Source organism: Pinus tabuliformis, chromosome 2_1 (assembly GCF_031772625.1).
Source record: "Pinus tabuliformis cultivar Carrire ecotype Pingquan chromosome 2_1, CPIR1, whole genome shotgun sequence".
NCBI classification, from domain to species: Eukaryota; Viridiplantae; Streptophyta; class Pinopsida; order Pinales; family Pinaceae; genus Pinus; species Pinus tabuliformis.
In genome coordinates this window covers 269289772-269316009 of record NC_142299.1, presented here as the reverse complement: position 1 = coordinate 269316009, position 26238 = coordinate 269289772, and the positions used below count along the sequence as shown (strand labels likewise).

The 26238-nt window shown below is 35.9% G+C and overlaps 1 protein-coding gene across 1 annotated transcript; it reads left to right on the top strand.

The window, feature by feature from the left end:
• The first annotated feature begins 20450 nt into the window (after positions 1-20450).
• LOC149199789 (uncharacterized) lies at positions 20451-21143 on the top strand. The gene has a single exon (XM_089400712.1). The coding sequence runs from the start codon at positions 20451-20453 to the stop codon at positions 21141-21143; it is 693 nt and encodes a 230-aa protein (XP_089256838.1).
• Positions 21144-26238: the final 5095 nt, after the last annotated feature.

Genomic DNA, 26238 nt, shown 5'->3' with positions numbered 1-26238 from the left:
ACTCTGGGTAGTGATGCATCATTGCTATTTATTCCCATGGACTATTGATTTCTCACCTTGTCTTGAGGATGAACCACATTAGTTGGTTCGAAACGTCGACCAAATCCTAGCGATGTGATTAATCTGAAAGATTGATATCAACAAAATCACGTGGTGTTTTTTTTTATTTATCTTGTGTTTGAAAAAAACCTCTTTCACGTTTTCAAAATTCATCTCCATTTGATCAGAATCTGATTTTGAAGAGAAACTCTCAAAAAGCACAACAACCCCCCTGTAGCCAAAATGAAACGAGATTATTTTTCAAATATCTCCTAAAAGGTGAACTGGACTGAGGATATTCTTTTTCAATGGGTTAACATAATTATAATTCTTCTCCAAAAAAAAATGGGCTAAATGTCACTCATGGATTTTGAGAAAATCCAAAAATGGTTGTAGATGATAGTGTTTTGTTTCTTGAAAAACGTGAAGTTTTTGGACCTACAATTGAGCGAATTTATTCATATCATCCTCATGCATACGCTCTAAACATTTCATGGAAAACATGTACAATTTTTAAGAGATATGGTGAAAATATCTTTGTAGGATTAACACAATAAGAAAGCGCGGCGGAACACTAATTGTATGAATTGGACCACTGAGTAGGATGGTTGTTGAATGATGGCAACAATCCAAAATACCTTCATGGACATCCATAGGAAATAGTTCCAAAATCCCCGATCCTCTATCAAATCTTAATTCCTTTTCCAGTAGGGAAACAAAAATGGAAAGTGCAACATCAACTTGTAGCGGTAATATTATGATTGAAATATTTCATTTGGGCTAGAAACTGACTTGAAAATACACCATTGAACTTGACTCAATGATGAAAACTCAAATCTATTATGCTATTCACTAATAACGTGATTGACACATTTTCCTAAACTTACTAGATTTAGACCTTACGAAATCAATGATTAATTGTTTCCATCCTCAATTGAAACATTTTTTACATAAACCTAACTTAGAATCAAACTAATTACATGATCTCACATTTTTCTCAAATGACTAATAATTTTATCTCTAAGATATCATAGAAAAACTCTACAAATTGACAACAATAATGAAAATACTAAGCTTGACTTTGATTACTATAATATATGACACTAACATTGGCTCCAATGGGGATGGCATCCTCCCTATAAGGTGCCAAAGAACACCGTAGACTAGTAGCCTGATCCATGCATTGATCCCAAACTCAATTTTCCAACTGTGCCTTGTAACCTTCTCTCTTCCAAATCTTCAACACATAACTGTAAACATAAAGTGGATGTTGAAAAGTAATACCAATCTACCAAAACAAACTGCTAGAAACTAGCACACTGCTGAAATGGAAATATGAAAGGTACTGAAGAAGATTCTCAAATCATTGAGCTTATTCATATTTCTATCTACATTAAAATGTTGAATAACCCTCTCACTCAAGTGATACATATTTTCCAGTGAATGCAGGCAAGGATATCGCCACTCATGGAATTCTGCTCACACCCTCCATAGGGAGATATAAAATAACGCATAATGGAAACTTAAATTCTGGATGAAATTGAAACCCATGAACTATAAAAAACAGAAAATATGATTCACTAATGATTCAAATAGGTTGGAAAAAGAATCTTTAATAATATGAAAATTCATCTCTTCTTGATGAAAAAAAATAGTAAGAGAAGTTTCATATATTATTGTTGGTTGTTCTGTGTTTTTAGTTTCAAAATCACTCTCAAATACATCATCAAACTATTCATTTTTACTTTCAAAGGAGTGACGAGAAACAAGTTCTTGTACATGATCCTCATGCATATGTAAGAAGCTACCAACAAGGACTAGTTCATGCCTAAATTTTCCATGCAAGCAATTTCAGAGATCTGATTTTCGTAGACTTTGTCATGAGACAAAAATTTCAGCAGAGGAATGACATGAAGGAAAATTTGAAAAATTATCTTCATCCTTGGTTTTTTCACATGAAAACTTACAATATTTCTACAAATAATCATTAAAATCATGGGATTTAACATGGTTTTCTTCATGCAAATCTGATTGGTCTTTAGTCAAGGAAGAAAACATTTTTTGCTAGAAATGTTCTTGTGTATCAAGGCTGCTAAACTCTACTAGTACTTCCTCCTCATCACTTAAAAACTGACAAGATTGTTGAACATGTTCATTCAACACAGGATAAGAGACAAGAACATCTACATCAATATCCTGATCAACTTCATTGATAGTTAAGGAAGAAACTACTTCCCCCTGATAATATTCTTGAGTATCATGGTAGTTAACTTCTACATTCTTTACCGTAATGATGGAAATGTTTCTCACGCAAAGCCTCTAGTATCTCTTCATCCATGAAATAATCATGTTCATAAAAAAATTCCGAATTCTGAGTAAAATTTTTAAAATGTGTGCAATAGTATTTGACCAGCAACAAGGAAGTATGACATTCTTTAAATCTCTCATAAAATACAATATGAAAATCTCTAAAAGAATACAAGAAACTATTTGAAAGTATTCCATACCATGATTGTGCATTTCCCTCCAAGGATACCATGAAAATATTCATCACGAAGTACTCATGTAATTGAACCCTCAACTTGCGTGCATGCATGTAAAATTAGACCAAATGAAGAGTAGCATCACCTCCTTTTCCATGATTAAATCTAGGTAAATAGGTTTGTCAATCTACATGAGGCATGCAATTTGGAAAACCAAGAATGTGATCTCTATTCATGGGAGAATACCTTGTAGATATATAACTCATATTTGACCTATGGAGTCACCAAGGGTACCTGGAATTTTGGATCTCGTTGACAATGGATTTGCCCAGTGAATAATGCACAACCTTCCTATGTTTGATAATTATTCTCCATCAGTAATCATATCTGAAACTTGATGGTTCTTTCCCGGGGAATATGGAATATTTCTCTCCCATGTAACAAGGTCACTATGTTATTACTTTGTAATTCTTTTAGGTTGAGGAGAGGAACCCAAAAGTAACCAAAAACCACTTTGAAACTGAAATCTAGCCCTTCCAGCTTTAGAGAGGGCTCTATTTGTCTAAATCTTCAATTACTTAGGTCTTATGCCAGGTATGTAGATCATATGTAAAGGTTTAACAATTTTTTGGTAGGGAAGAGGGAAAATCCATTGGGAATATGGTCATATAAAGTTGATTGTTATTCTAGTGAGAGGATGAAGGCAAAGGGATATTTTGATAGGGGAAAGGTAAGAAATCTTGCTGGTGTTTTCAATTTAATTCACTATATAATGGTGAGTAGAGGAATGGTGTAAATGACATATAGAGTATATAACTGAAGGATGGATTCTAAATTCCATTTAAGAAGAAAACATTAATTTTTTAGTAAACTATAACAGAGCACTTTGGACAGTGAGTTTTAAGATAAATCCTTGCTTAACAAAAAATCATTCAAGCATGGAAATGAAAAGAGAGAAAACAGACGACATCATCAAGCACATCACCATACAAATTGACACATGAATCCTTGTAAAATCATACCTATGTCTTTTTCATTCACTCGAAAAATATTAGAAAATACAGTGCACAGTGTTTCTTTTCCAACCTTGACCAACAAACCAACCCTTTGCTCACTCAAACTCATGAAATATATACAATTATATCATAATTTTACTTAGGGTGTCTATCCCAACCATTTCTCCAAATATAGAGTGAGTTACAATAGATTTAGAAATTGCTTTCTAGGAAATAGGGGTCGAATTTCTAGAAACTAGGGGTCAAATATTCGATCGTATCGCTCGAATCATGATATATGTTAAAAAACTAAAGGATTTTTTATTTATGAGCTTGTTATTTAGAGAAACCTCTTTCCATTTTTGAAAATTCTTCTCCAGATCCTCTAAATCCCCATCCAACGATCATGACTAAAATAGGAAATGATGAAATATGAGAAATAGGTTTTAATGATTCATTTGAATATTCCAATATATGACACCTGTAATAAAATGAAGGATATCTTTGTTATTTAGCTTGCATTTGACAAAATCCTCTTTTATTTTTGCAAAATTCATCTCCATTTTGTCACAATCCAATTTTGAAAAGAAACTTTCCAAAAGTGCAATACCTCCCCTACAGCCAAAACACAGCAAGCTTATTTCTCAAATATCTCTTAAAATGAGAATCGTATTGAGATAATTTTGTGTTAATAGATTAATATAATTATCATTCTTTTCCACAAAATTTGCGCTAAATCCCACTTATGGATTTCTAGAAAATCCTAAAATGGTTTTAGATGGCAGTGTCTTGTTTCTAAAAAACTGTGAAGAATTTTAAACTGAAATCGAGTGATTTTATTTATCTCATGCTCATGAATCTCTTGTAAACATTTAATGGAAAATGGGTACATGGTTTAAGATATAAGGTGAAAATATTTTTGCAACATTAGCACAGCAAGGAAGCGTAGCGAAACCCTAATTTCATGAATTTAACCAAGTGAAATATCTAACGAGATAGAATGGTTGTTGAATGATGTTGACAATCTCAAATACCTTCTTGGAACTTCATACATATGAAGTAGTTCCAAAAACCCTGATCCTCTATCAGATATTAATACGTTTGATAGTAACACAACAAAAAAGTAAAGTGCGGCATCAACTTGTAGTGGTAATATTATGATTAAAATCTTTGATTTGACCTGGAAAATGACTTGACAAGACACCACTGTACTCAACTCAATGATGAAAAATCAAATATGTTATAATCTCCACTCATGACTTGATTGACACATTTTCCTAAACTTACTAAATTTACACCTTGGGAAATAAATGAATATTTCCATCCTCACTTGAAACGTTTTTGATATAACCCTAACTTAGCCTCAAACTAATGAGATGATCTCATATTTCTCTCAAAAGACTAATAACTTGATCTCTAAGAGATCACATCAAAACTTTACAAGTTGAAAACAATAATGAAAATACTAAGCCTGACTTTGATTATTATAATATAGGACACTAACATCCCATGTTCTTCAACTTATAATAACAAAGTCTTGCTTTTCTTACTGCTTCATCCATGGTTTTAGGATTATCAAACTCAATCATTTCCTTGTATGGAACTGGTAGGAAGTTCAAAAATCTCTGCACCTTGGCTTTATCTTATTTAATACAAGGGAAATACCATAACAAATTTGCAAATTTATCCATAGACTCATCCATAGTTAATTGTCCCAGTATTAACTCATGGAACCCTTTTTCTCAATCATCATAATATCGTTCATTAAGGTATTGAGACTTAAACGGTTTTTGGAACTCATACTAGAAAAATAAAATTGTCTTTTCATCTAATGTATGTATAGTTTTAACCTCTTCCCACTAGAGGGAAACCTTTCCATTAACTAAGAAATGCATAATCTGACCTTCAAATTATTCTCGTAGTCATAAACTTTAAAATACTTTGTCATGTTAAGGAACCAAGCTTCTTCATCCTCCTCATTTTCCCCATAAGAGGTAGGCGGCTTTATTTTCTTGAACTATGTTTGCAATTCCACTTTATTCCTCCTTTTCTATGTTTTTGGATAATTTCTATCTGAACCATCTCCACTTTAGTACTTCTTTAATTCTTTATCAACATTCTTCCTTTTTAGTACTTCTGCCTCTATTGTTTTATGACTATACATTTGAGTTAAGTCCCTTATCATCTTTTCTTGCTCTTCACTTTCATTTAGCAAACATTCATTGTTGGTTATGAGGTGAACTAAATATTGCTATAGACTTCTAATAATTTCCATAGGCTGAGATTTTGGTGGGGTATTTCCTTACCCCAACTCCACATATATTCCCTCTCCCTGTGCCCTGAGTGGAGTAGGGTCATTAGCCATGTTGTGTTGTAACCTTGAGTACCTTATCACCAACGCAAACTAGTATTATTATATAAATTCTTAAATCATACTACTACATCTACACATAACCATATTTCAGTGTGGTGGTTCCCTATAAAGCCAATTTTGAAACTGTTTCTCTCATACCATATGTCACAAACATAATTACTAATTTTTTATTTTATTTTTTCTAAATTAAATCTAAATCTAAAAAACTTATGGTTTACATGTTCATCATACTTATAATTATATAGTTAAGGGTTATGGGCTTATTAAAAAACTATATATATATATATACGTCACTCCCCAACATTGTACCCTAAGAAAAAGAGGCAGTGAATCCTCCATGACCCACATTATTTGTTGAAGTGCATAATAAGGTTATATCATCATATTTTTTTCTTGGTGGTATATATACAGTTTTTTCTTTTATACCTTTGGTGCCTAAGGATGAAAAAATTGATTTGGTATTGCTACCTTAGGTGAGTCATATTGACTGGCTCCTTCTCCCATGGATTTACATGTGGAACATAAGGATTTGATGGCTGACTACTTGGGGCATGTACTCAAACCAAATGTTACCAAGTAAGGATTTGATGGATGACTCCTCAGGGTGTGTGCTCAAACCAAATGTTATTACATCCACCAAGTTCGTGTATGTTTCATGTGAGAGTCAGTACCTAGTTAAAATGCATGATGGAGATGCATTGTCAGACATCCAAGGACAAATATTTCCTCCATCCAACCCTATCTCTTACGACCTGTCTCATCGTGTCTCAGATGAGGTTTTTTGTCATTATGGGTTGGTGTCATGCTTGAAGAGCACCTCTATGAACTCCCCATATAGAATAGGAGTTGTATTTATTCTGAGATTCATCGTGGCAAGTATATCTCTTCCTCGGTTCGGATTTAACCCTCACTAGTGCACCTGATAAGGATTGTATTTTTTTTTTTATAAGTTCTTGTACCTACTATCTTTTTTACTGACTTAGACTTGTTTCCTTCATTATTACAGAGTGTTGTCAAGCCTTGTGCTTCACTTGGCTCTGGCATAAATCGTATGCCCATCTTTGCGACCTCTATGTAATTCCTTAGCATGATGTTTTCCTTGTTGGTAAGATGAATTTTCTCTGTATGGTTGAATTCATCACTAAAGTTTTTTTTCCTACAACATATTATTATTGGTTCCTTGATGAAATTTACCATCTATTTGGTGGCTTAAGTGAATTTTTGTGTTTTTGGTACAGGGTTTGTCTCACAGCCTTTGGAGTGAGACCTAGTGGAGGCTCTAGGTAACCAAATCATGAGATTGGCTACCTTTGTTCCCAACAAAGGTTTATGGGGCTCCAGTCGTGTCGACCCTCAGGTCCAAATTTTTCTTAGGGTTTCAATCCTTCTGAAAGTTATTCAATATCATAGCTTTCTCTCATTTTTATATTTTTGTTTTTTTTGTAGATTGTTGTTCCCTTTATAGCACGATAGTGTGTTTATTGGCTTAATACTCATGGTATTTCTTGAATATTTACAGGAGAAAGATGCTCAGGTTCTTCCAAGTTACATGTATGGGGTTGAGGTATTGTATGATTTGTATATACATTTTCTTTGTAAAAATTCAAGCTCTATTAACATCCCGTGTTTGAATATGTAGTTGCAGGTATATTATTTCAATGACCGATTGGTTCATGAAGTCAAGGTAGATCCCACATTTAATTTCTTTCCCTTGTGCCTACAAGTTGGCTGCAATCATACTACCCATGGATACTTTACTATTTGGTTCTGGTGTTAGGGTTGATTTATCTCCACTTCGCGTGGTTAATTGTTCAGTATAATATAGCTCTTTTAGTAGTGTCTCTAGGGGAGCAAGAATTAATGGAATATCGCCATGTTGGCACAAACCCTTTTTGGGTAATTCGGATATGTAATTATATAATATGAATTAGTTGTGTCGTTGATCTCTAGAGCTCGGCAGGTTGTTAATATTGCATATATGCTGAATTTGAGATAAAAAAAATCATATCTATATATATTTGTATTTTTTGTTTTCTTTTCTTTTTTTGTTGATTAGATATTCTCACAATTCTCCGGTTTGCTTATCTAATTAATGTTAAAGGTTGATTTAGTGTTGCATTTTATGTGTGGAAATTTTGTACATTACTTGCCATTTCGTCTATGTTGTCATACAGAAAAAGGAAAAAATTACCTTCTTCGCTATTTTGGCTACATTATACTTCGAGTGTGTGACTAACACACAACTTAGCATATACCTTTAAACACCATAGACTTGTTTCAAAATAATTTGCTTATTGTTTAAATCAATATTTACAAAGGAAAATTCTCCATACTCTGTTTACATTTCACCTTTGTCTGTCATCGTGTTTACCCTAATACTACTCGCTCTTCTAGCCACAAGTTTAGAACCCTGGTGTAATAAGGGTCCAATAGCTTAGGAAAATTATTTGGAATTACCTAACGCTCTTTAGTTGCTGCAGTCGCTTTCAATCACTCTAGATAGCCAGGTATGCGTTGGGTTTATTGATTTCTCAAAACTTTCTGAAATTTGTGTTGATTACATCACGTTCTTTCCTCAATTTTACTATCCTTAAGTTAATGCCTTAGTCCCACATATATCCCAACAGTGAATCTTAATCTTTTTTGAAGCTATATTTTTTTTCCTTTTTAAAAATAATACAGTGCAGAGCAAATAAAAGTATAATAATATGATTTCTAGCATCATAGAAAATTTCTTTTATTATTTTGTTCTGTATAATAATATGATTTCCAGCCTCATAGAAAATTTCTTTTATCATTTTGTCCTCCAATGGCTCATCTTAGTAATTATTTATTTCTATGCATTTCCAGTCTTGGGTGTTTATAATTAGTCCTTTATTTTTAACAAGAATACATTATTAACTTTAGTTAGTATAGAAATGGGTTTGTAAATATTTGTTAAGTCCAAAGAGTCGAAGGTTGGTTTGGAGATTTTAAACTCTTGACCTCATTATTAGGGCTATCTACTAACCATCTTGCATAATTTGTCCTCGTCCTTCCCAGGTCTATAATATACATTCACCATTAAAGATAGATATAACTATAGAGACTTAGGGAGTTTTACTGATATTATTATTATAGTAAGCATAAAATTTACTATGCCGTCCTTTATTGCTTATCGGCATATCTATTAATATATTCAACTAAATCTTTCATTATGCCTACACTTCATTAAAGAATTCTTCACAGTTCCTGATAATTCGAGCAAATCTGCTAACATGCTTGTACATTAAGAATCTCATTATTACATGCGAAATTTCTCACATGCGGAAATAAAATAATTTACTTGAAAATCAAATTAATCCTCCTTATCGTAAGACATTTGCACACTATCAATAGTATAACACATGCAGATACAATATATTTTCTAATTTCAAAACAATTTTTTGCTCATGTAAAATTTAATAATATCACAATACTTCAAAAGAAATGTTACTCCTTAAAAGAATAACGGAATCCTAACCAGAATTTTTTGTTTGGATGATTATTCAAAAACAAGTACATTCCTCCCGACCACGAATTCAGTCCACCATTTCTCCCTCAAGCTATGATATTATTGCCACTCGAATCAACAACCTAATTGATTCCTAAGTGGTATACTTTATGCTTTTCCTTCCCAACAGAATTTTGGCAGTGTCTTGCATTTTGGGTCCCCCAACCCCAACTGCCTAGGCCTTTGTGATTTTTTTGTTTTCTCTCTTCGAAGCATGCCTTTTTCTCCCGCAACGATTTAATTCATTTCAACTTAGTAACTTCATTGTTAAGTGGTTTATTATGATCTTTTTCTCCCATCATAATAAATCTATTATTTTCCAATTGTGCATCATGGGAATTTTAGGAGATAGTTTAGGGAAGGAACAACTTGCACAATTGTTTACCAAAGGAAAGAAATCATTTTGACTCTGGTACTCCTCTCTTGAGTAATTTCCAGTAGTTTCTTGATGAAGAATAATCTATTAATGACATTACATAAATTTTCATTTGATCATACCATTTCATAATTCAACATGGCTTCCTTAACCACCAAACCTAAAATAATTGTCTAAGAATAACAAATTATTAACACAAAGAACGTGGTATATTACACATGTTTTCTCTCTCACACACAGGGGACATTATGTGAGGAAGAGGTTGAAGCTTCCAAGGAGTCAAATTTCTAAGACAGTCAATGTTTCACTAGTTGAATTTTCTAAGTGTAATTACTTAATGATTTTCTAGAGTGTGTTAGTGTAGTATAATATATCATTGGAAGTAATTATTAGTTCCAAGAAATTGTGCTTATCTAATTGGCACTAGAAAACCAACACCTTGTCCTTTTTAGTAATCAATGTGAGGATGGTAGCATCTACGTCCTATATGATGGACTTTGTGTATTAATATTCTTCCACCACTTGCCAGACATAATGACCTATAATGTGCCAAAAAAATTGGAAGAATTCTATAGTGAAACCATCTCGACCAAGAGCTTCGTTATCGTGTATTTCTTTGATAGTTACTTCCACTTCTTCAAAGGATATTTATCTAAAGAGAACATCATTATGTTCATGTGTTAGCAGTGAAGGAATATGCTTTTTTATTTCCTGGATCACCAATTGTCTATTGGTAAGGGGTTATTTTAAAAGACCTTGATAGTATCTATTAAGGTCTTCAGTTATATCTTGATTTTCGTATAGCTTAACACCTTCATGATTTTTTATAGAGGAGATTTGATTGTGATGGAGATGTTGCAACATGGATATATGGAAGAATACTCTCTAAGTCGTTGATTCCTTGATTTTCGTTGACATAGTGATCCGGATTTAAACAAGAACCTCAATACCTCAATTCATTACTGTAAAATACTGAAATATGCTTACAAACAGAAATGGAAATAAACCAGCTAGGGCGATGGTAGCTTATCTCGGAGGCCTATTTATTGTTGAGAAACAATGGAAAACCCTTCACATTCCAAAACCTAACCCTAGAAGATGAAACACCAAATTGTGGGCCCCGTTTTTGGGTAAGTTGGTACATCAACTTCCCGGGGTCGTGAATTGGTCGTACTATCTCCGTTTGACGTGCATGATAGCCCGTTGGAAAGATCTCTCCGAGGACTACGACGGAAAAGACGATTTTTATTTGAAAAATCCCTGGCAGTAGATTTCCCAAAAAACGTCATTTAGGGCCTCAAAACGGCTTCGGAAGTTTAGGACCCGAAAAACTGCTAAAAATAGTAAACTGTGCTATAATTAAGGAAACTGAAAAAAACTGTACGAAGCACTAGAAGGGATCCAAGTGGAATTAGCGGGTGGCCACCAATATCCACCTGGATCATTCCTCCCCCCTTAGGAAGCAATGGTCCCCATTGCGTTGAGTTCCTCCATGAGATGAGGGAACTTCTGCTGCACTTGGTCCCTGGTGAGCCACTTGCCTTGGTGAAGGAGTTTTCCTACTTTGACAACTCGATACAGTTGGATATTCTGCTAACGAGTGTACTTGATCTGTGTGTCCATGATCCGATCAGTTGCGACTTGTTCCATGCAAGCTGGATTTAACTCTGTGGGTGTGAGTTGTTCTGCAATGTCGGACGTGTCTAGTAATGGTGGAAAGTATGGCCGAAGGTGGTCGACATTGAACACCGGGTGCAGGCCAAGGAATGGGGGAATGCTGAGCTCAAATACATTTTCTCCCACAGCCTTGGTAATGGTGTAAGGGCCATATCAGAGTGGTCTGAGTTTCCGATAGGCTCTGGTAAGGCGTTCCTTTTGCAAATGCAACCAGACTTTGTCGCCCACTTGAAACTTGTGTGGCACCCGATGTTGATCATGTCGCTACTTGTACTTGGCATTTGATTTCTCCAGAATGTCATGGACCTGCTGGCGAATATGTTGGATGTGCTGAATGAAGTTGTTTGCCTTATCTATTTCGGACTGGACATGAGCAGAATTTGCGTGAGTAGCTGCAAATGGCATGGCCACATCGATGGGACATAGTGGCTGGAATCTCAATCCCACCTGGAAAGGGTTGTGGCCAGTCGAGCTGTGGAGAGCCCGGTTGTAGCTGTGCTGAACATAGGGGAGGCTCTCGTCCCATGTGCGTGGATGCTTTGAGTTGTACATAGGCAGAATGTGTACGATCATCTTGTTGACGACCTCAGTCTGGCCATCAGTTTGAGGATGGAAGGCTATGGACTTAGTGAGTTTGGTGTCCAACATCGACCAGAGGCTAGACCAAAATGTACTGAGGAACCTGCTGTCCCGATCTGAAATGATAGACTGTGGGATCCCAAAGTGTACCCATACTCGTTCAAAGAAGAGTTTAGCAGTGGCTTCTGCTGTGATATTCTTCTTGCAGGCCGCCATAATGGCCATCTTCGAGAACCTGTCGACGACCACAAAAACACAGTCATTTCCATGCCTAGTGGAAGGGAGGCCTGACATGTAATCCATGGAGATGGATTCCCAAGGTCGACTAGGGGTAGGCAGCGGGGTATAGAGGCCTTGCTTCTTGATGGTCGGTTTGGCAATGGCGCAAGAAGTGCATGATCTGATGTACTTCCTGACATCCTGTCGAAGATTCGGCCAATAGAAATATTTCTGCAGTACTGCCACGGTTTTTTTGACCCCAAAATGCCCAACAGCCCGACTGTAATGTGCTTCCCAGATCATCTTGGCACGCTCGCTTGAAGGAACACAAAGGTGACCCAAGTGGCATAACAGGTCGTCCTGGAGGTGAAAATCTGGAACATGCTAACCCTCCAAGAGTGTCTGGTATGTGTAGCCGAATTCCGGGTCGCTTTTGTAGAGCAGTGGCCAATCAGAAGTCTCATGCCCACAAGAGTTGAGCACGGTGGTTAACGCCATGATCGGTGGTCGACTGAGGCAATCTGCAACATTATTGGTGCTGCCCTTCTTATACTTGATATTCAAATGGAACTGTTGCAGGTATGTGGACCACTTCTGATGGCAATCATTCTGTAATTTCCCTTGGGTCTGTATGAACTGCAGGGGTCGGTGGTCCGTGTGGATGACCGTTTCCTTCCCCAAAATGTAATGCTTCCATTGTCGGCAGGCCTGCACAATGGAATACATCTCTTTGTCATAAGTGGGATACTTTCGAACTGTGTCTGAAAGTGTCTCACTGTGGTATGCCACTGGATGCCCGTGTTGAGTAAGGACTGCCCCAATAGCATAGTCAGAGGCATCTGTCTCGACCTCAAATGGTTGTTGCAACTCTGGTAATGCAAGAACAGGTGCTGTGCAGAGTCGATCTTTCAACTCTGTGAATGCCTTCTGTTGAGATTTAGACCAAAAAAAATTTGCTTTCGCTCCTCCCTTGGTGACCTGACTCAAGGGCCAAGTGATATGAGAAAATCCCAACACGAACCTGCGGTAGAAGTTGGCAAGGCCTAGAAAGCTGCGAAGCTCTGTCAGAGTGGTTGGAGATGGCCAATCCCGAATGACTTGGATCTTGGCTGGATCCACATGCACCCCCCGTTCATCAATAATGTATCCCAGATACTGAACCTGGGTCATGCCAAAAGTGCATTTCTCCAAATTGACACATAACTTGTGTTGTCGCAGTGTTTGGAGAACCTGTCGGATGTGGTGGAGGTGCTCTTCCCAAGTCTTGCTAAAGATCAAGATGTCATCCAAGTATACCACTACAAATGAGTTGGTGAATGGCCGCAAGATGTCGTCCATTAGCCTCATGAAGGTTGCAAGAGCATTCGTCAATCCGAAAGGCATAACCAACCATTCGAAAAGGCCCTCCTTGGCTTTGAAGGCAGTCTTCCACACATCGGAGGGTTCGATTGGTACCTGGTGATATCCTGACTTCAAATCGATCTTGCTGAAATATTTTGCCCCCTTTAGTTGGTCCAGGAGGTCATCAATCCGTGGGATTGGGTACCTATTACGGACAGTGATCTTGTTCAGCGCCCGATAGTCAATACAAAGTCTCCAAGTCCCATCCTTCTTTTGTACCAGCATGATAGGGCTCCCACAGGGCGATGAACTCGGACGGATGTGACCTTTTTGGAGCAGCTCCTGAATCTACCTCTTGATTTCATCGTTCTCCAGAACAGAGCGCCGATAGATTGGTCCATTGGGCAGCGGCGAACTTGGGGTCAGATCAATGGAGTGCTTGACCCGACAGTGCAGAGGAACCCCTGCGGGGGAGGTGAAGATGTCCTCATACTCCTCCACGACCTTGTCCATCTGTAGTTGTCGTGCGGAGGGGCCCTGTCTGGAGGTCGTGGCCACCGTCTTCTTCTTTTCTTGAGGGCATATCATCAGGAAAACAAACTTCCCGGTTTTGGAAATGAGCTTACTGCATTGTTTTGTAGTAACCAAAGAGATGGCAGTAGGCGGTGCTACCTCTGGTATCCTATACAACTTATTTCCCAAAGTAACAATAACAGCACGGGGCCTTGACTCATACACAGCATGTCGCTTCCACAAGTATGGTTGTCCTAATAACACATCACAAACTTCAAGGGGAGCAATGTCACACAATACCTCATCCGTGAAGGGCTTGATGTTGTATGGAAGGCGACACTGTTGGTTCACGCGAAGATCCCGTCCTTGGTGCAGCCACCCAATGGTGTATGGTTGTGGATGTGCTGTGGTCAGTAAGCCCAGTCGTTTCACGACCTTTGCCGAAATGAGGTTCTTTTGGCTCCCGCTGTCGACAATGAACTGTAGCGGGGAGCCCTTTACCCACATCTGGGAGTGGAAGAGACGCTCCTCCTCCTCTGGATCTTCAGGTTCCTCCTTCTGGATCTTCGTGGTGGCAACGGTGGCGTTGGGCTCCGCATCAATAATCTGCTTCCCTTTGTCATTCCCCTTATCGGGTTCTGACTCAGAGTCAGAACATGCATCTGATTATGAAACCTTTAGCTCGGCCACCAGTGACCACTTGGCCCGACACTCACTTGTGTTGTGAGTGGAGCTCTTATGGAACTCACACCACTTTCCGGTGTCCTTTTTCGGCTTCGCGGCGCTGTTCTTTGCTTGCAGCTTTGGCGGGTTGTCTTGGGCCACCCCGCCTTGGCTTTGTCCTTTGTTCTGCGGTTTGGGGGCACCTTTCCCTTGTTTCAGATTCGCAGACCCAAAGTGTTGCTTCTTCTGTTTAAACTTTTGCTCGACCTTGACGGCATATCGGTATGCTGTGCCGAGCGAGGAGATGTTCAGGAATTCTATTTCTTCTTGGATGTACTTGTGCAGGCAGCCATGGTATTTGAGTACCAAATGCTGCTCTGTATCCTTGATACCCAACTTTGTGCGAAGGGTATGGAAAATATTGGTAAACTCTGGTACGTCTTGGTCCCTTCCCTACCGTAGCGTGGTCCACTTTATGTATTGATCCTCTTAGCATCCGACAGGGTAGTACTGCTCCTTGATGGCATCTCGGAATGAATCCCAAGTCGGTGCGACTGAAAATAGTGAGCATGTACTTTCATCCTTCTGCTCGCAGTAGGTTTCCCACCAATCCTTGACGTGGGGGGTTGCTTTGAGAAGAGCGAAAATAATCTTTTCCCGACTAGAAAAACCATGAACAAAAAAATAACCCTCCAGCACATTTAACCATTTATCGACGGCATCTGCGTCTATCTGACCATCGAATATGGGGATTTCAAAATTAACTTGTACCTTAAATGGTGTGGCATTTCCAGAGTTGTTGTTGGAAGCCGATGCGTCGCCCATGGGTAGCCGCTGAAGGATTTGGGCAAAGTTGTCCATCATCGCGTTCCTTTGTCGCTCGAGGGCTTCTTCGAGCAAGATTTTGATAGGATCTCCTACCCCCTCATCTTTCTTTTCATCCGCCATGGGAGGTCGTCGGGATTTGCGAGGCTGGTCTTGCAAAGGTTCGACCAGTTCAAGCCCTAACTCCTTATATCCCGACCTCGTTGGGGACATGCAAAGAAAAACAGAGAAGAAAAGCAGACCACTCTGATACCACTGATCCGAATTTAAACAAGAACGCAATAAAATACAGAGATAACCATAAAGACAGATATGCAGCGGAAATAATACCTCAATTCATTACTGTAAAATACTGAAATCTGCTTACAAACAGAAATGGAAATAAACCAGCTAGGGCGATGGTAGCTTATCTCTAAGAAGAGATGTGGTGGCTACATGCCTCTGAACTGTCTTACAATGAGGCTCAGAGGCCTATTTATTGTTGAGAAACAATGGAAAACCCTTCACATTCCAAAACCTAACCCTAGAAGATGAAACGCCAAATTGTGGGCCCCATTTTTGGGTAAGTTGGTACATCAACTTCTCGGGGTCGCGAATTGGTCGTACTATCTCCGTTTGACGTGCATGATAGCCCGTTGGAAAGATCTCTCCGAGGACTACGACGGAAAAGACAATTTTTATTAGAAAAATCTCTGGCGGTAGATTTCTCAAAAAACGTCGTTTAGGGCCTCAAAACGGCTCCGGAAGTTTAGGACCCGAAAAACTGCTAAAAATAGTAAACTGTGCTATAATTAAGGAAACTGAAAAAAAATTGTACGAAGCACTAGAGGGGATCCAAGTGGAATTAGCGGGTGGCCACCAATATCCACCTAGATCACATAGTAGTTCTTTCTTTCCGCATTCCTCAAGTTGGATGAGAGTAGATGATTCTTATTTAATTAATATCTTCGATCTACCGTGAATGATGGCTTCCTATAGAATTATTTCAATTTTCTTTTCCAATTTCTTCATTTCTTCTAGAATGTTGCCAAAATTTTATTTGTTCCATCATTTGAGCTACCATTTAATGTATTTAAGATTCTATTATAGATTTTACATTGAGGTACCTTCCAGAGGCAAATGTTTGTTTGACTAGGTATTTATGTTCACTTGAAAATTAGGATGTTGAAACTAGAATTTCTTAATACAAAAGGGCCTATTCCTGGGATAGTTTTTAACATCAATATTCAAATATATAGGCAAATGGTCAGAGCCATGGATGGTGAGAATAGATTGTTCCAAAAATATGTCCTAATTCATTATATATTTTGACACCAGGAACCTATCTGATTTGGAGGCCACTTGTTTGGAACCTCCTCTCCAATTATTCTAGGTAAGGGTGTCATTTTTATTGTGCCAATGTATCCTGAAATTGAACGAAATTGGCATCAAGCCATTTTATACCCCTGACTCTTTTATGCCAAGGTTCTTATCATGTTGAAGTTGTTTCCTAAGATCCAAGGGGATGGAAATAGTATGGGTGCTAGTAATACATCTAGGAAAAAGAGGATTATCCTTTGTAGGAAGCAATCATAAAGAATTTGAAATGTGACAGGTTTCAACAGAGCTAATAAGGTGAAACTAGATGATAAGGATTCAATATGAAGAAAACATGTAAAGAATGGGAAACTCCCATGCCTTATAGATAATTTCAATTCTATCTGATTTCCCCTAGGCATTGAGAGTTATTTCTTTGCAATCTCTACCCCATTTTCTGGTTATCTTATTAATCATATCTCTTAAATATTTTCTTTCTTTAAGAATCAATAACGTAGAATTCTTAGAGAATCATTTTGCTTTGAAGAGATTTTATTTTCCTTTGTAGTTGGGGTTTCTGATATTCCAAGATATGTTCTTCATGTTGGGGGTGTATTAGTGCAGCGATAAGCCTCTCTGATCATATTGATTCGTTGTGAGTTGGCTAACATGCCTTGATTTCTTCTAAGATATGTTGGTTACATTTCCTACCATTTTTCCTTTCTTCCTCGTGGGATTTTGTTGTCTTGTTTATTAATTTGGATTGCATTCCCAGTACTTCAATGTTTTGTTTACCTAAGGATGATTTTGAGGTAGACTGGAGAGATTTGAGATATGTCTGGCCTAGGATGTTGACCTGGTCTTCTAGAAATGTGTTAGGGTCCTTTCCTTTTGAAGAATTGGTAATTTTAGGTTGTAAAAAACTCTCAATATCCATATCCTGATGATATCCCTGGATTTATTTGAGTTTCTCTCTCGGATGTGTAGGTGTTAGGGGCAGGAGGTAGGACCACATATGAGGAAGGGGGTGACACAGTGGGTGTGTGGAGGAGGATTATAATTAGGAATTTTCAATTTCAAGGGATGGCATGGTCATAGGAGGATCCTATTTGATAGGGTAGAGAGGATGTCAAAATAGTTTTTGGTGGGAAGTTGCTTCATAACAAGATTGTGTTGAGGAGGAGGGCCTCTTGAGCCATTTTATTTGCGAGTTCCCTTGGTAAATTTGTCCTTATTTGAGACAGTAACAAGGTCAGAGTTAAGATTCACAACTAGAAGAGGGTAATTTCTTTACAGATGACCATAGTCATGGCATCTCCACCATCGAAAGGGAATGCACTCGTAATCCATGTGGTGTTTCCAGAGTCCAACGTCATAATAAATATCAGTGGACTCTTAGAGTGGCTATGAGATATTCATATAAACACAAATATAGGCATAAGAGATATCATTGGCTTGCTTTGTTGCTTCTAATACTTTTAAAAAATGTCCAAGGGAGTTTCTGATGCTAACAAGGGTTTCCTCATTCTAGAATTTCCACGAAAATGAGTACATTCTGATCTAGACCGAAGCTGTGGTGATATCTTATTTATCAAGTACAAATCTCTTTGTCTAGAAGTGAAGGTAGAATTTGGTAGAGTTGAAGAAGTATGAGCCATTTTCAATGACCCAAATTCTATCTTCAATGGTTGCAAATATTATAGTGAAAAACATTTGGCACAATTTTCCAGTTTGAATTCCCGCTTGAGTTTCCACTCTAGGTGGATGTAATGAGAGAGTGCTTTCACTAAGGGCCAAATTCCCGGGAATTTCCCAATGAGGGTGTGATCTGACATGTATTAGACATACTCCCCCACACACCTAGATTATACTTCATATTTTGGAACTATTGCTCCTTTGGGGAGGCAACATGTTGACAGTCGTTTTGTTGGTGAGTAGTTGGGTGGAAAACCATTTTGATGTTACACATTAAGGTTTTGGTTAGAAACCTGAGAGTTTGAGGTAGAAGGCTTTCTAACACTGTTATAGCTTGTTGCTATTCAACTATATAAAAAAGTTTTACTTCATCTACTAGCACTAATAATAAGAAGAGCAGTTGAAAGGCCACACTGCACAATTATTACAATTTCAATATAGAATGAAAATTTTGTAGAGCTCTCCCAACGACATCCTAGAATTTGAATATTTAAATTATATAACAAAATGAAAAAAAAAATTAATATTTTTTTTATAGTTTAAATAAGAAATAAATAAAATTAAAACTAAAATAAATGTACACTAATCTAATCTAATAGCTAACTTTTTTTTATTTTATTTATAATTTAATAATGTTAATTTGTAATTTATAATTTTATATTAATATTTTTAAATATCTATTATAATTTGAAATTAAATTTTTTTATCCATAGAGTTTCAACCAAATGTTTTTATATCCATCGATTTTACTTTAAAAAAAAAAAAAACAAACCTTTTATTACACATGCTAAGATTTTATATCCTATTAAACTGATTCTACACTAATTTATTTTACTCTTATAATACTTATAATTAATATTTTTTTTTTAATTACCTCCTTTATAATTATTTTGTTTTGTTTTTATATTAAATTTATTATAAGAAAAATATACAATAATGTAGAGTTGCTTTGGCATTAAATCAAGTGCCCATGTTTTAACAGTTTACTCACTTTGTTGGTAAAGCGTATCGTATATTTCAAGAAGAGAACGATTTACGAGGTTTACTCTTTTATAATAATTGATTTATTTATTCAAAACATTTCAAATACTAAACTCTTCTCACTATTTTACGAAATCTATGTAATAATGGCGTGTCCTCCCTGAATTTGGTAATATAATTTTGAGCTTAAATTAAGAAGTTTCAAAAGATTCAAACGGAAGACTTGACAAAAGACTTTGAAGAGCTCCGGATTACATATTCAAGAATCAGGAATGAAAGATTCAAACGGAAGACTTGGCAAAAGACTTTGAAGAGCTCCGGATTATATATTCAAGAAGCAGGAAGCCGCCGGTGGTCCCGCCATGTCAACTTCATCCTCCACTAACGATGACAATCACGTTACAGTAGCTTTGGACGATGCGCGTAATCTTGAAAGAGCTATTGATTCCCATCTGGCTTTTAACATACTCAGAGAACACCTTTTATGCCAGGTTTATTTTCTGGGTAACCCAAACTGGAAAGTCCATTCTAAAAACCCTTTCTACCCTCAGACAGTGCGTAATAAAAATTCAACAGAGAGGAATCCCCTCGGTTGTTCTGGTCAAGGCAGTAGTGTCAGACTTCGAAGTCAGAAAAGTAATCCGCTTTTGGTAAAATGAGCTCACCAAATGGCAATGAATATATATTATTAAGAGAATACCAAGAATGATCGGCTCGTTGACTCGATCTTCCCTACTCCTTCACGTCTCTCTTCTCCATACCCTTCTATAACTACTGGTTTTGCAGTTTCCATAACACACCACTTCTGCGTTCCGTCATCGCATCTCAATGTTCTGCTTGCTGATAACAAACCAAAGTAAATATGGGCAACAATATCTGCTGCCTCACGGTCGGCAATATCAAGGAAATCATCCAGCTGGTTCAGTCTGACGGTACGGTTCAGATCCTTCATAAACCCCTCAGTGTTGCCCAGATTGTTGAGGAGTTCCCTGAACATTTGGTATGCCATTCTGGTTCCCTGTACATAGGGCAGAAAACGCCTGTTCTTTCTTCAGACGACCAACTGGAGATGGGAAACAACTACTTCCTTCTGCCCAAACACTTCTTTCACACTCCCTTAACTCTCTTGTCGCTGGCATCCCTAATATCGCCCCCGCCCCAAAATGTTCCACCTACGCCCACTTCTCCTCTATCAGCTCCACTTCGCAGTATTGACCGGGCGTCCCTTCTCTGTCAGCCGTTTGATATACAGAAGAGCGATGTGGATGGACGGCTTCGGATCAGAGTCTGTCCGCAGTTTATTTCAAAGCTTATGGAAGACGTAAGGCTTAATGCTGATGAGCGCGAGCGTTCAGTGGACGGGGATTCTGCAGACGATGAGTGTAGACTATTGAATTCTCCAGAATTGCAAAAAGACTATGCCCAGTTGGTCAAGCGCAGAGCCAAATGTTGGAGACCGAAGCTTCAGAGTATCAAGGAAAATGACAACACCATTGGCTGCAACAGATTCATGAAGATTAAGAGATTGGGACAGAAGAACAACTCTTGCTGTTGATCAGTTGAGTTTATGGTGCTCCTTTTTGCTGGTACCTTCTTTGGTTATTTCTGCAATAGATTGCCCAAGATTTGTGGTGCAATACCGTACATGTTTCCCTCTACAGTCTTCGTTTTTCCCCGCAGCCGTGATAATCATTTCTTGTAAAGTAATGGAGTTCCGTTAGACTTGAGCTGTAAACAGTGCTCGACTAGAGTCAATTTAGCAGGGTTTCTTGTCTAAGAGAGCAAGATGTAAGTAATACTGGAATTGATGTATATAAAAAAGAATAGCTAAGAATCATGTTAAATGGGATTGTAAATGGCTTCTTTTGACTCCGCTGAACTTTTCCCTACAATTCAATGATGCTCATCATACCTCCTCCGAGTATAATAGTTACTGTGTTGTACTTATTCATATGCATTTATATGATTCATTTTGTTGTAAAACCAAAACGTTAACCCAAAGAAAAAGTTTGTTACTAACCTCTTCGTTTGATAATTTCAATGTTAAGTCCATTCAAAGTCACATTGATTACAAAATTTTACAAGGTTGTTTATTAGAATTAATTTTATTTTCTCTATTAATTATTAGTTTGTGTATCAGTTATGTTGGAAGGTGTATTTAATTAGGATTAAGGATTTTAAAATTAATTTTTTTTATTAATATTATTAAATCATTACTAAGTAAATGATAACAGTAATTAGTATTTAGCTGGAATAAATATTTTTATAATAAAGATAAAGGGTTGAGAAGGTGGGAAAGGTAGTTAAGCATAAATATAATTTGATTGGTTAAGTTGTAAGGACCATAAATTAGATATATTTAGGAATTCTCTAAGTTTAAAAGGCTCATGAATCTCTAGATGAACTAAGGAAAGAGGTTCAAAAGGTAAAGGAGGTGGAATAGTTGTTATATAGAAAATAATATTTCTTCTCACATTCAGCGTCATAAGATCAACCCCCTTAATCAGTACATTTGGATTGAAATTTCTGACACTAACACCAATTGGATTTATCTCATCCTTTGTTTTTTTTTTTCTATCAACCTTACCTCCTATAAGAAAAACTACTTAGATAAGAACCACCCCTTTAGTACCTTAGAACATGATAATCATATTATAATGAATGATGTTATTATCCTCTCGCTAGGGAACTTCAATGCTAAAATGGCTACTAATCACGTTATTCTCCTAAGTAATAACCCTCACCCTAATCCTCTCTCGAAGAATTTGACTTAGCTAGTAGATTCAAAAGAAATTATGAAGACATAACCTAGAACTTATTTGGTACTAAGCTAATCAAACTCTATAGCTCCCAAGACTTGATAACCTGTAATGGAATTAATAGGTGGCCAACGTCTAGCTACATGACTTGTATTCATGGGATTGGTACCAGTGTTGTGGATTATGCTATATTTGTTACCCATTTTCCCAACAACAATGTAAATTTTGACCTCCTAAATGACCATGAGCATGATTCTGACAACAAACCTCTAAATTTAACTCTAATCCTTCACATGTAGAACAACCACATCCTTAACATGTAGAACAACCACATGCAAGAAAATTGTGAGATTCAAAAGCACATTCGTTTTGACAGAAGTAAGATAGATAGATTTAGATTTCTTAGCATATAGAGATAATATTTATCACATCTAGCACAATTTTACTATAATCCTGACACATACCATTAACAAGTTCTCTACCGAGGTGTCTTGAAAAAGAATAATAGAAAATCCATCCCTTGTATGATAATGATTGTAAAATTTCAAGGGAAGTGATTAGAGATGCTTCTAATGAAACTATAAAGCTTAAAAAAATTAATATGTACAAAGCTCTTATCAAAAGGAAGAAAATATCCTATACAAATAGGAGGCAAGTGCATCTTCTTCACATTTCTGATCTTGAGCCTAGAATGTTTTGGAGGAAAATTCATGTTCATAAAATGAAAGAAAGTAAATCGATCCCCTTAAAGAACTCGGATATATACCTTACATTTTTTTTATGATTCCCCTAACACCATAGGCACCATTTTAAACACACCTATAGAAGTGGATATATTTTCTTTGGAAGTCATGGAGTTCCAGAGTAAGTGACTCGTTAATGGGAAAACTAGGGATATTGAAGGCTACCATGATGAAGTTTTTAAAATGGGAAGGTGTATCCTCATCCCTCATATACAAAAGCTCCTCAAATTGACACTGCGAAGAGGCTTCCCTGAGTCTTGGACACACACCTTATTGTGCCTATCTTTTAAAGTAGGAATAAAAACATTCCCTCTAACTACAAGACCATTATGATTAGCCCCACATTTTAGCCAAATTGTATGGACTCATTTTGTAATAAAAAATATCCTTTGGGTTGAAATCCATGGTAAAAGAGCTAAAGCATAAGCTCGAATCATGAGACATCACTCAACTATAGACCATCATGTTACTCTTAGGATCATTACAAATGAATGTTGCAATAATAAAACTAGTCTATTCTTTTTTCTTGTTGAATTGAGAAAAGCTTTCGACACAATTCCTCAACATAAGATATGGAAGAGGCTAGAAGAGATAATGGTTCCTCTCAAGTTAAGGGTTGTTGTGACAAGGCTATACGATAATTTTATTTCCAAACATAGGACCACTGAGGATTGGTGAGAAGAAATTAAATGCAATATCAAATTTAAGCAAGGGTGTCTCCTATCCCCTATCGTTTTTTACATTTACATTGATAAGCTACAAATTTGTTTGAAAGTTATAGGATATGATGACCCTAGGCTCACCAGTATAGTCATTACTCTTCTCCATTTATTGATGATATCATTCTTCTAGTTAGGAGCCATGAAAATCTCTACAAGTAGCTCAAAGTATTCTAATATTACTGCTCCAAGGTGGGTATGATTGCTAATACTGACAATAGTAAAATCATGATAGTTAAATCCAAAAAGATAAACTATGATCATTTCATTTATGATAATAACTACTTGGAGAAAGTTTCTTCTTACAGTATCTAGGAATTGATATTCATCATGAGTTGAAATGGAATCATAACATTGACAAAAGTATCATTAGGGTCTCTAAAGTTTATTATGTGCTTGAAAACAATTGTAAGCTGAGATATCTTTAAGTATCGAGTAAAAAAAGTTCATCTTTGAGACTCTTATTATCCTTGTTATCTATATGGATGTGAGGTTTGGGGTTACAATATATCTAGATAATCGTGGAGGAAAGTTGAGTTGATCCAAAAGAAATTTGTAACCTTCAACCTCAAGATTAAAGGAAATACTCCCTACCCTATCCTCTTGATTGGATCTAGCATTTTCCCCATTGAAAGCATGTCTATGATTAGGTATCTTATGTATAAGAAGAATCTATGCAACATCAAAGCCAAGAGATTCCCAAAAATTGCTTCTATCTGTAGCCAAAGCCACCACCTCCAACTCAAGCGAGATTGACATAAGGATTCTCATCTTTGGCTAGACCATTGGGGGGTAAAGGAGGAGATCATCTTAGAAAATAAGGATACTATTAAAAATAGTATTACTTCCAAATTTAAGGAATCGTTGAGGGATGATAAGGAGTTATAGTGAAAAAGGAAGCTAAGGCATTATAAGGAGGTGATCAACCCAAATATTGATAACTAGAATTACCTTTATGACTTGATAAGTGCTAAGAAGAAAATGAACATTGCTAAGATACAAATTAATTTTCATGAGCTTCAAAGTAAAACTAGGTGTTGGCTAATTCTCAAATCAACTTGGGACAAAAGAATCTATTGCATTTGTGATACTAAGAACTTTGAAGATGAAAAACATTTTCTGTTGGATTGCCCAGCTCTTACTCATAACCATTCTAATTTTAAAGATACTTGTCACAGTACCAACCTTCTTGACATGTTAAGCCAACAAAGCCATGGTGATCTAGGAAGACTTCTCTCCCTTCTTTTCAATCATAAAAATAAAATATTAAAGAATCACAGTTAATCTCTTACTTTTTTGAGGTATGATAAATCATATTGGTTTTAGTAGATGTTAATCATCATCATCATTTTTTTTATTAATGATAATAATAATTTTAAATAGTTAATTTTTATTTATTTTAAATTTTACTAATATAAAATGTATTATAAATAAATTATTGTCATATATATTATGAATACATAATTATCCATATTTATTAACTATTTAATTTATATAATATATTAATTTAATATTTATCTAAATAGTTATCCATATTTATTAACTATTTAATTTATATAATATATTAATTTAATATTTATCTAAATAGTGTTTTAGTTTAAAATATTTAAAAATCATAATATTTAAAAAGTTAGATTAAAAAAATCCCTCTTCCTTTTTCAAATAAGTTTTTCAACCACTTTACACATTTAATTATAATAAAATTACCAACTATTTAATTTAATTTATATAATATATTAATTTAATATTAATCTAAATACTTTTTCTCAGTTTAAAATATTTAAAAATTTAGTTTAAACAAATCCCTCTTCATTTTTCAAATAAGTTTTGCAATAACTCTACACATTTAATTATAATAAAATGTATTACAGGTACATATTTTTAAATAAATATTTTATAGTGAAATTATTATTTTATGTAACATATTTGAGATTCGAATAAGGAAAGAAGACTATGGCTACTATGAGATTCTTTGTGCATTTTTTTTAGTTACTCACTTCCTATTTACAAGTTCCATTTTAATGTTGTTTAGTGCTTGTTATTTTGTTTCAATTTATTTTGTTATTTTTTTAATAAATTTAGTTGATAATTAGTTTTAAATTGATGGATTTTATTTTTTTATCATATATGCTCAATAATATATATATATATATATATATATATATATATTTTATTATTTTAATACATGTGTTTAATAGGAAAGAGGATGTTATATTTTGAAGTATTTTTATTATAAATATTTTATATATGTTTAAGAGTTAATAAAAAAAATGTGCTTTGTTAGTATAGTTTAGTGGAAATATTGTGATTATATTTATTAAGTTATTTTATTGTATAAAAGAAATGTGTGATTATTTGCATTAATAAAAGATATTTTTATACAAAAGCATCATTTCCAATTTTAAAATTTGAAATTTTGCTAATTTTAT